We start from the raw sequence: 12,105 nt of genomic DNA on the forward strand, positions 1-12,105 counted from the left end.
ATAGATCTCTTGATATTTCTCTCTTTTTCTTGTCACTACGTTTTTGTCACTTATTGGATTTGCATGCTGTTTTCTTGATTCTTCACATCTTTTTTTTGTGTCATTTCTTCACATAATTGAAGTGATATATTTCTGAACTTCTTTTCCTTATAGTTGTAGTCTTTTAGCTTATTTCCATCATTCCCTGTAGTATTTTGACAAGAAGGGAACGAAAACGTTCAATACTTTGACACATGTCCTAATTGGCTGGTGGTGACTCTTGTGTAGATGCATGCGTAGATAATACATTTTTTGTATTATTATTATTATTATTATTAGAATTGCGATCAACAGAACGAGCTGAACCGACATTTCACAAAGGCTTTTATTGTATTCAAAAAACGAGTGGATACGAAGGCAGTGAAGAACATGGAAGAAAGAAAAAATGTGATATGGAGATATGTGTATCTCGTCCTGATTGCTGCCAGGTGTATTCTGATTCTTCTTTTTCTGTTTTGTGCCGTGCTCGTCATGGTTATAAGTTGCAGTTGAGTGTGTTAGAAGCTGTTTGTCCACGTATTCATAAGCCTAATCTGTGTGTCCAGAAGGACAGCATTATTAGTTTGAAATTGTTCTAGTAGCAGCTTGTTCTGTCTGTTTGGCCCTGGTTGGCCATGGTGTCATATCTTGTGTCACAGTATACTAGTAGTCTTTACAAGTTCGTTAAGTGCTTTCGCAGTTTTTCCTGTTATTACCTTAGTGCTAGGATTATCATTTTCATAGGTGTTGTTTCTTCTCACTCCATTTCTCTTTATTAGTATCTTTCTGGATTGTTTTTAATTAGTACAACAAAGCTCCGAAGAAAGCCCGACTCTGCATAAAAAGGTCGAAAGGTCGCTGCTCTTTTTTTACTTTTTTGACCGGATATAATGTCCGGTGAAATTGAAAACGTCCAGTCAGTGGCCGAAAATGGCCGGAAAATGTCCGATGTCCGGCCGTTAATCTATGCCCTGTTATGAGACAGATACATTTGAAACAAATAAAACATACATTGGCAAGTGGTCACTTAATTATTATTATTATTATTATTGTAGAAAGGAAAAGGACATAAGGATACGAGTTAAGAGTAACTCTCCATCACTGTAACGGGATACTATATACAGTCAGAAAGTGCAATGACTAGGCACACAACTGACAAGAGTACTGAGACATTCGACGTCCTGACACCTAACTTCAACACATCCCCGTAGCGCTAACCGACAGCCTTCCAACTTGGAAGGTTCAAGGTTATGGAAAGACCAAAGAGGGGAAGGCAAGCGCAACGAAAACGAGCAAAAGCTACAGTCCCAACGGAACAAAGAATGTCGACTGTTACTGGACGATGACGTGACCAGTACGATATTTGACAAAGCGGTCTAACTACAATTCGAAGCAGCAAAGCAGCACACCACCCAACTTGGGTGGGTCATAAATATCAAAGATAAGTAAAGAAAGGGGAAGCTGTGCGAAAACGAATTGTACAAGCCGAAAGCCAAACTCCTACAGTACTCCTCATGCATGACATTGTGATGGACTAGTTGACTACAAAACAAGTTTTTTTCACACGACGTACGTTTCGCCGTATAGTTCGTGACGGCTCATCAGGTGTGCAATTTGAAACTCGGATGTTGAGCCATAAATAAATGTAGAAAGAAAAAAGACATAAGGATACGAGTTAAGAGTAACTCTCCACCACTGACTGTATATAGTATCCAGTTACAGTGATGGAGAGTTACTCTTAACTCGTATCCTTATGTCGTTTTCCTTTCTACATTTATTTATGGCTCAACATCCGAGTTTCAAATTATTATTATTATTATTATTATTAGTAACTGGTTTGAGGGAAAGAGATTATTATTATTTTATTATTATTATTATTATTAGACACAATCTCATAGCATGTGACAAGCATATGCAGGGACAGAATCCCCTGGGACAAGGGCGTTGAGCCAGCCACGGCAATAGTAAGCTAGGAAAACAAAGCAAAAAAATGAATGGAAAATTACAAAGAAAAACGATTAACGGAAGTGAGCACAATCAAAATTCGTGCATCACCCAGGTATTCGAGAATGTTCTTCGATAATAATTATTGCGTCTAGTTCAGTTGCGATAGTAGATCTTTAAACTGACCAATAGAAGAACAAGTTTTCAGACCGTAACCAATGAGAGTAACCGGAAAACAAGGGGGACTTTAGATACTGGGCTGACTTAACAAGAGGCAGGATGAGCGCGTTACGGGTTGAGCTTGTCGAAAACCAATTGTACTTCATCATGTGTGAAGGGGTTTTATGAAGAAATATTTTATGAACCAGTGTACTGAGATGGTGCTTATGACGAACGGAGAGAGAAGAAGTGTGTGCAAGTCGATAAAGGGCATCCGATGGAAAACATCGATCCTTGTTGTAAAGAATTTTAAGTATAAATCTATGGTGGAAAGAATTCGGGTGGACACACCCATTCCCATAGCGCTGCATATCACATCCGAACCAGTTCCGTTATTTTACAACGTTTCGGCACTTGGCCATCATCAGGTAATAACAATGTTATTACCTGATGATGGCCAAGATTGTTATTACCTGATGATGGCCAAGTGCCGAAACGTTGTAAAATAACGGAACTGGTTCGGATGTGATATGCAGCGCTATGGGAATGGGTGTGTCCACCCGAATTCTTTTCACAGATGAAGCTGCAGGAAGCCTCAGCCCTTCTTCAAAATCTATGGTGGACTTCTAATTGGTTCAGAGTTGCGTCAGAAAGGCCACACCAAGCGGTATCGCAATAGTCGAATATAGGGAGAATATAGCACTGATAAAATAATAGTTTACACTGGATGGGCAAATGAGTGCAATGTGGTCGTAGCACCCCTAATGCTGAACTGATTCGCTTGCATACACAGTTGACATGTGCAGCCCAAGAGAGTTTGCAGTCAAACATCACACCGAGATGTTTGTGCTGAGTAACAACACGGATAGGCATAGTCGAGTTAGGGAAGTATAATGGTTGATCTGGAGGGGATGAAGAAATATACATGGCTTCTGTCTTGTCTAAATTGGGCTGGAGTTTCCACGTTCGCATCCACATGACAGTGCTGTTGATGCGATGCTGCATGGTAAGGAGGAAATGTGCAGGGGAGGAATCAGAACAGATAAGGCCAGTGTCATCCGCATACAAACTAACATCGGGGACAACTGAAGGTAGGTCATTAACGTAAAGCAAGAATAACAAAGGACCCAGAATGGAACCTTGGGCCACTCCAGACGTTACAGGGAGGGGATCAGACAAGAAATAGGACAAGCGAACAGCCTGAGAACGAGCAGACAGATACGATGATATCCAACGCAAGGCAGCATCCTCCACCCGGAAGGTGACCTCCAACTTGGCAAGTAAGCCACGATGCCATACGGTGTCGAATGCCTTAGCCAAGTCGAAAAACACCATTCCCACGTGCTCCCCACAGTTCCTCTTTGTCGCTATGTCTTGGACAAGTCGAGTCACCTGGTATTGAGTCACCACGGCAGAATCCCGACTGAGCTGGTGAGAGAGCCGGACTTTCGCTTACTAGACTGCAATAAACATGTATCTCCTGTAAAAGGTAGCATCGAGTGGCAATCATCGAATGACCTTAAACTAATGAAGAAACAAAGAATTTTAACCTTCAATCGGCAAACCTGTCGTAGAATTTGTGAATATTCTGTACTACTTTTTAGTATAATAGGGAGGTTCCGCAGTACGATTTTTCGTGTCACAATCCGTAGCGGCTCTACGGATTTTTAAACGTCGTTTTTGAGCAGTGAAATGTTCCGGAGTACGGAACTTATGTGTTTGCCGTCATTGCCTAGGTTACGATCGCAAATATGTCACATTCCCGCGCTATGCCTTTATACTTTGAAAATCTGTACCGAAATCAAAACTTCCCGCGGAAAATCGATTTTCTCGTACCAAATTTGTACGCGAAAAATCGTTCTGCACCCGGTGACGCAAAATCTCCATAAGAAACATGGTTCTTATGAAAGCCAGTCCACACGGATTCTCCGTACCGAAAAATCGTATGGAGCACCCCTGGAAAAAACCGTAGCGCCCATACGGATTTTGGCACGGAAAATCGTACCCCGGAACCTCTCTAATTGGAACTCGAACCGTATACGCAACTGATCGGGAGCTAGCTCACCGCCGATGTATTACGGGGCTGATTTTGCTTATGTGAACCAACCTCTAATTCGTCAAACTGAACATTTTGCATTACATGTGTATCTCTGTTTTTGACAGACCTACAGGCTTACTCTCTTTTGCATCTTATTGGTGGTACTTTCGGCGGATTGGCTTTCGGACTTTTGGCTATGCTCCTATTGGCAATTGTCTTCTTGAGGCGAATGAAAAACAAATACAATTTGCCTGAGGTCCATCTGCAAATTGGTCAGACCCAAAACGAAGCTTATGAGGATGAAGTCGCTTTTGAAGAGACTACACTCACTGCCAGCGCTACTCACGGGATTGTACCAACCTTAGAGGAGTTAACAATATAACACTATTCACCTGTATGCTCTTGAGCTCAGCACGAATAGTTTTCCGTTCATTCCACTTTCCTTTACCTTGTGCACTGCATTGTAGCTTAACTTTCATCGTCTGCTTTCATTGTTTGCCCTTTGACAAGTGTTACTGTGCCTAAAAGTCATTCATTGTCTTAAAAGGCGGGTTAAAATAGAATTTTTGGATGTAATGACTATTTGAGTCGGCTTTCGTACGTCACCAGCGAAGTACTAGATTAAAAGTAATATTTCTGCAGGCCCTTCTGATTAGCCTAATTCTGCACAAATGTGATTATTGCACATTTCAGCCGTTCGCTTTCGCTCCTCTGAATGCACAATTGCCTTATGCTTTCTGTTTTCCAGGACCATTTTGAAAATCCTTCAATGTACTTGTACTCTTTCTCAAAAGCATGTCATGTGTGCAATTGTCTGAGCGAGCACAAAGTGGCAATCCCAGGAGAATACTTATAATCTCCAATTGAAGTAAGGCTGGGATTGGTGGCGCGTTTGGGCCTAGGGTTAGGGTTAGGGTTAGGGTTAGGGCTAGGGTTAGGGTTAGGGTTAGGGTTAGGGTTTTATAGATGGACAAGGCTATCGCATTTTAGGGCAGCATGGCGGCGAGATGTCGAACTATTAGACTGCATGTAAAGTGAAGTCCATGTCACGACCGGTTTCGCTGTCTGTAGGTCATCAGGGGAGGCTTTAAAGAAAGCCGTAGACTAAAAACAAAAAAAATGTGAGTAGGGGTATGTAGTGAGTTTTTAGCTTGGTTTTGGTTCGGCAGAGGTGTAGAATATAGTACGGACTTAGACTTGTGCTGGTGGACTTATGCCGAAGCCGCCGATGTAAAAGTATGAAAAATTAGTCGCCAGGCTTACCGAAGATGCCGAGAAGGAAATAAACAGCCGAGATATAACACTAATGGCCGAAGCCGAAAAATGTATATCAACTTAGAGACTTTCGACAGTGACGGGGGGCACAGGAGACGCCACCGCGCAAAGAATCTAAGTAAATAGTTCGACCAACGAAAAGGGCTGCATTCCTCGGCGACCAGAGTGAGGGTTTTATAGTTGCACAAGGCTATCGCATTTTAGGGCACTATTAGAATGCATGTAAAGTGAAGTCCATGTCCCGACCGGTTTCGCTGTCTGTAGCTCATCAGGCGACACTTTAAAGAAAGCTGTGGTTTTGGTTCGGCAGAGGTGTAGAATATAGTACGGACTTAGACTTGTGCTGGCGAAAATGCGTGAGTGTATGGACTTATGCCGAAGCCGCCGATGTGAAAGTATGAAAAATTAGTCGTCAGGCTTACCGAAGATGCCGAGAAGGAGATAAACAGCCGAGATATAACACTAATGGCCGAAGCCGAGAAATGTATAATATATCAACTTTGAGACTTTCGACAGTGGCGGGGGGCACGGGAGACGCCACCGTGCAAAGAATCTAAGTAAATAGTTCGACCACCGCGAAGGGTTGCATTTAGGTTTTGGCGGATAATGCTCGGAAATATGGGATATAATGCTCTCGGTAATGCTCCACAAAAGGCCATATAATGCTCCAAATAATGCTGATAATGCTCCGCCGGATGGAATATAAACTGCTGAACCTTGCGGTATCGGGCTAAGAAAAACGCTATAATATTGCACCCATGCTATGCAACATAGAACGCACAATCTGGATCCGCTGCAGAGACTCGGCTGAACTAACGAGTAACGGCCTCAGTAAGACCGGTGCCGGCTAGAGCCTTCCCAAGTCGTTTTTGATACGCCAAGTAGGACTCCGTGACCAGCTTCTGCCTCTGAGTTTCCCTCTCCAAACGGGACTTTCCTTGTTTGTGTCTCACGGTAGCAATATGGGACATGATTATACTCTTCTTCCCTGACAATGTTGTATGGCATGCCAGGCACACTAACTTGCCACAGTCGCTTTAGAGCGGCTCCGCACCCGTGTTTCGGCACTGATGGCCACACTTCAGTGCTCTGTCCATGAGCTACTCGCGTCCTTTTGGGAACATTTTCAAGACTTGGTAATAGCTGTTTTCTGAAAAGACCGCTTCCTCGCTATCGCGGCAGGATCTGCAGTTTCCAACTCGACGACGTCACTATCATCAGAGGACTCCGCCAAAAGCTCATCTGGAGAAAGCCCAGCTTCCTCCCAATCCCAAGAACGGCATCGCGGCAAGTCAGCCATCAGCGTCGGCTGCTAGTTAGCTGGTCTTACACAATGGTCAATGTTCGGTGAAAGTCCAGCGTTACTCTTCAACAAAGACATGGACTCTTGCTTCGATGAAAAATGTTTTTGTAACATTGTGGACGGTAACCCGCGATATTCATGTTAAAACAAAATGGCGTCACGATTTATTGAAAGTCGTATAGTTGTGTTTTTGAAACGTCCAATGGACCGTATGCGTGTTAAAACAAAATGGCGTCACGATTTATTGAAAGTGGTATAGTTGGTGGAACGAGTGTTGAAACCCATTTGAACTTCATACTGTTCGTCTTCTTTTTGACATGCTCTCTTTCCATCGTCCTTAGCTTTTGTTTGTTGAGAGCTGTTTTGGCTTTCTCCTATACCTCTGGGGGATGCCAAGTGATGGTTTTGAGAGGCTGGTGATGGCTGTGAGCGAGAGTTTGCCGATCGGCGTCGTCCTCGCTATAGCGATGAAAATACTAGTTACTGCGCACCTGGCACATATCACAACACGTCGGAGCGTCCAGGAGCAAAGGAATCTTGGGTTTTCACTGGAATATAGTTCCTCCAGCATCGTGTAGCCCACCGTCGGTGAATGGCGGTCCAGAAAGGTCGAAACTGGTCTTCTGCAGCATCTCGCAGTCCTGCGAGGCACACTGAATACGCCTGTCATGTATTCTACAAATAAAAATCACGAAGTAGTGGACTTTACAGTGATGAGTCTATCCTGTATGCTGCAAAAGACGCAGGAAATGTGACTGGTGTCCGTACACTGGACGCCAATATCATCCCAGTCTTCTCCTGCAGGATCTGTTTGACATTGACATACCGGTATGCAGTGGGTCGACATTGGCCTGGTTTGGCAGCTATCTGCCTGGGTGGATGTAGCAGGTTTGCATTGGCGCGTCGTCCAGTCCGACATTTTCTTGTAACTGTGGAGTACCGGCAGGGTCTGAGAGGTTGCTCGTGCTGTGAACACATCTCTACTGCCTGTCTCGTCCTGGAAGTGCCGTCTCGCCGCTTCCTTGCTCTACAGTCACGCCGTTATTTCGCTTTGTTTCGCGGTGCAGCTCAAAACCTGCCCAAACAACTGTGAGCTCGCAACATGGTATGGACAAATTGCACCACTCATGCTGGTTAACTAAAACCGGGATAGTCGAGTAAGCGAGTTCACTCCCTGGGCCATGGCAAGATCTGTTCAGCGCGGGCTATTCCAACCTCCAAGTGCATAGTCACCGATCGATCCATGCGATGGTGGTTGACCTACAAAGAGCCAAGGTCTACGAGTACTACTATTGGATGCTGTCTACATGCAGTCAACAAAATCAAAGTACCTCAGTATGCCCCAGAACAGGGCATGTGCATCTATAGCATGACACAACAGGGGTTCTGGCGGCACCTGTCAAACAAGCAGTAGCGACTAGTGCCAGCTACCTATTGGAGGCTAGCCGCTACAGTCTGTCACTGGAGATAATTATTATGTTCACTGTTTAGACTGAGCACAATCAATGATGCCCAATCAATCTGCCCAATGTGTGTTCTGTTCCACCTAATTATAACGTCCCATCGCATCAACCCTACTACACGCACATGTCGTCACTCTAGCACAACTTGTGTTATTATTGTTTATTTTGATTCGCACGATAAATAGAGCACAATAAACGTTAACTTGACCGAAGGTTGAAGGCGACTGCAGATAGAGGAACACATCGAGGTACAGGTGCCGGCATCAATACAGTATCAGAGAGGTACGCAGAAAAAACTCTCGTAAGCCCAAGGGGAAGTGGTTGATGAGGGATGAATGCACTCTCCACGCTCGTCTACACTGTTCGTGGAAATGCACACATACATACAATAATATACAACATAGCAATGGCATGCACAGAACCGAACAATTTCATGTTCACACATGCAAGCACAGACCTGAACATTAGTACCAAAAGCCGATACAGACAATATCCCCATACACACAGACGCACACACACACAATGTCCCATGTATGCGCCCGTGGCGAGAAAAGCACGCAGATCTAAAAATGCACTGGATGTGAACCCACAGATTTTCTCTAATAGCAATGATAGCGGATCTGATTCTGAATGAAACACACACACAATACAATTATTGAATGCCCATCCGCAGATGATGGCAGGTCCTGAAAGAACAGGCAGTGTTCCAGTGATGGGGAACAGAACTTCGAGTGGCGAGTGAGGTATACACACACACGTGCGTGCGCGGGCACACACCAAAGTATGAAGAAATAGAATCGACATCGTAGTATTCATTGGTTGGGGAATGGAAAGGAAAATAAAACATTGCTGTAGGTTATTGTTGTAAGGACACTGGGAGCACAACAGAAAGGTAAGCAACTTGCTTTGAAGCAAAGAAAGCTATTATTCCACGGATCTCAGAAGGAAGGAACGTTCCAGAATGCTGCACTGGCAACAGGCGGCCTGCATGTGCGCGGCCCCTGCAGTCGGTCCAGCTGCCGGCCTTGCAGTGCTGAAAAGAATGTGCAGTACAGCATGTCACATAGTATCGCAGCCTGGACAAATAGACGCTGGGAAGTCCTAGTTATGTGCTCACCTACACCACGATGCACCAATCTTCTGAGCTACTTTGGCAACAATTTTGTCCACTTGAGACTCCCATGGGCTGAGCCAGTTGTTGAGGGCTGCATCAAGGTGGACGGCAATGACCGCTGATGGCAAGGCAATCCATGACACACAGTCACTAGGGCATCGTCAACATGGCGCTGAGGCTGGATGAATAAAATCAACCTTTAGGCTGCCGCGGGATTGACAACGAGGCCGCTGTCTCGAAGCTAGTCAGTCAGCCTGGTCACCGCCATTGACGAACCAGTCGCCACTGCCAGCAGTGGCGGTAGATTGTGACAAGTATGGTGCAATATTGTCAGCAAATTCAGTACTCAGGATAAGATGAGTGACAAAGGGAACGTTGTGTTTGATAATATTGAAGTGAACAGGGATGATCACAAACCCTGCGCGTACTCCACCGTGAGTTACAAGAAAATTCCGGACTGGACGACGAGCAAACACCAACCTGCTACATCCAACCAGGCAGATACTATAACGATAGCTGCCAAACCAGGTCAATGCCGACCTACTGCATAATGTCAATGTCAAACAGATCCTGCAGGAGAAGACTGGGGTGTTGGCGTCCAGTCACTGAGTGTACAGACACCAGTCACATTTCCTGCGTCTTTTGCAGCATACAGGATAGACTCATCACTGTAAAGTCCACAACTTCGTGATTTTTATTTGTAGAATACATGACAGGCGTATTCAGTGTGCCTCGCAGGACTGCGAGATGCTACAGAAGACCAGGTTCGACCTTTCTGGACCGCCATTCACCGACGGTGGGCTACACGATGCTGGAGGAACTAGATTCCAGTGAAAACCCAAGATTCCTTTGCTCCTGGACGCTCCGACGTGTTGTGATATGTGCCAGGTGCGCAGTAACTAGTATTTTCATCGCTATAGCGAGGACGACGCCGATCGGCAAACTCTCGCTCACAGCCATCACCAGCCTCTCAAAACCATCACTTGGCATCCCCCAGAGGTATAGGAGAAAGCCAAAACAGCTCTCAACAAATAAAAGCTAAGGACGATGGAAAGGGAGCATGTCAAAAAGAAGACGAACAGTATGAAGTTCAAATGGGTTTCAACACTCGTTCCACCAACTATACCACTTTCAATAAATCGTGACGCCATTTTGTTTTAACGTGAATATCGCGGATTCGCATTGGACAGCATTGTTTTGAAATGACAAAAGGTGTCGAGTGGGTCATTCCTTGGGTTGTGGAGTAGTGTTGCCGGGTGGTTTGGAGTGCTATGGAGCCGTCAGTGTTATCGCAAATCCCTGACACCTCTTGGACGTGTTCCCTTTTGGGGCTTCCTCGTTCTGAGCACGCTCAGCTCGATTCATTTTATTGTGGATCTCAAGGGGAACAAAGTGTTCCCGGTGGCTTCAAAGCACGCGATGAGGGATCTCGTCTCTGGCTCGACGAGTACGTCCATAGTGTTAGAGTTTGCTCTCTGGATAATCATGGTGATATCGGCAAGTGGATCGTCTCGGCTCGCGTTAGGCCAACCATGCGCAGCACCGCACCTTATTTCACATATTTCAGTGTTGAAACGAGCGTATCTATAACAAACGAGCGATCCGTTTCACTAACGAGCAAGCTATCGAGCGAGCTAACGAGTTTCATTGATGTGGCAAATATGATTTTTTGAATAAAAAATTTCTTAGTCCGATTTTTTCAGCTGGTTCAAATTATCACCGCCGGCATTTGGGGTTGCTGCTGCTTCACTTCGGACTGCTGTTTGGTGTCGAGATGTCTTTTCAGCGCCGTCGTCGAGTAGCATTTGTAAGAATAGACCGTTTTGCAAAGATTGCAAGTAGCCCTGGTCTTCGCTGCATTGCGGGAGAAAACTTCCAAATGACTGAGCGAAACTTTCACTCGAATGGAGAGGTGACCGAAGAATATCCTGCGTCAGGTCAGCAGATGCGGAACAAGACATCACTAGAGCCCACCAAAGCTGCAACGACAACTGAAACAACTCAAGTGTCGTGCAGGCATACAGTCACTGTAACTGCGAGTGATTTTCACTTTGCGCGGGACTGGACTCTCGATCGACCAGGGAGTCGTAAAATATTTTACGACTCTCCGGTCGACATGTACTGCCATGTGTACGGAGTACGGTGTACAGTGTTCGTTAGTGCAAACGAGCTGGCCGCACAAACGAGCCGAGTTTCTGGCGAGCGAGCTAACGAGTATCCGGTGAGATCGTTTCAACACTATATTTCACAATGGACAAGGACGAGATTTTTGGTGGTTTGTGTTCCTGTAAGGCTGGTGCGAGTGGCTTCTGCAAACATGTCGCAGCTGTCTGGTACACTGTCTGGGGATACCAGAGAAAAGGTCTCTGTGAGGTACCTGCAGATAAGGCTCCAACAGAAGTAAGTTTACAACTTTCTGAGTGCAGTATGTTTGATATTGGCGTATTTTGCTGGGCCTTTGTTTTAAGAGTCGTAAGAAAAGAGTGTGATGGTCAGCTTGCAGCGAATGTTTGGAATGAAAGTGACAGAACCAATGCCATGAGATGTTGCAGTAGTTTATTGAATAAGATACTACCACATTGCAGCATGATTACATAATATGTTTGGCATTACCGTAAAGTACCGCCAGAGCGCCCCATCTCGCGAGAGCGCCCCACCTTGATTTTACAGCCAGGGAAAGGAAAATCGTATGGCAGAGTGCAACGAAGTTTGTACAATGTGAGAATCTTAGTGTACTAAGATCACGCTTGGCAGGTTTTTGTGTGGAGCTTGTGTCCGCTCGAAGGTACGG

At 45.1% G+C, this 12,105-nt stretch overlaps 1 protein-coding gene across 1 annotated transcript in view; it reads left to right on the forward strand.

The window, feature by feature from the left end:
- Positions 1–4,952, forward strand: part of LOC135824796 (hemicentin-1-like) — a 42,019-nt gene extending 37,067 nt beyond the window's left edge. The window contains exon 5 of the mRNA XM_065337500.1: positions 4,285–4,952. Within this exon, the coding sequence (XP_065193572.1) occupies positions 4,285–4,541 (257 nt within the window). The 3' untranslated portion in view covers positions 4,542–4,952. The remainder of the gene's footprint in view (positions 1–4,284) is intronic.
- The last annotated feature ends 7,153 nt before the right edge of the window (positions 4,953–12,105 follow it).

The sequence above is a fragment of the Sycon ciliatum genome, chromosome 9, assembly GCF_964019385.1.
Source record: "Sycon ciliatum chromosome 9, ocSycCili1.1, whole genome shotgun sequence".
NCBI lineage: Eukaryota > Metazoa > Porifera > Calcarea > Leucosolenida > Sycettidae > Sycon > Sycon ciliatum.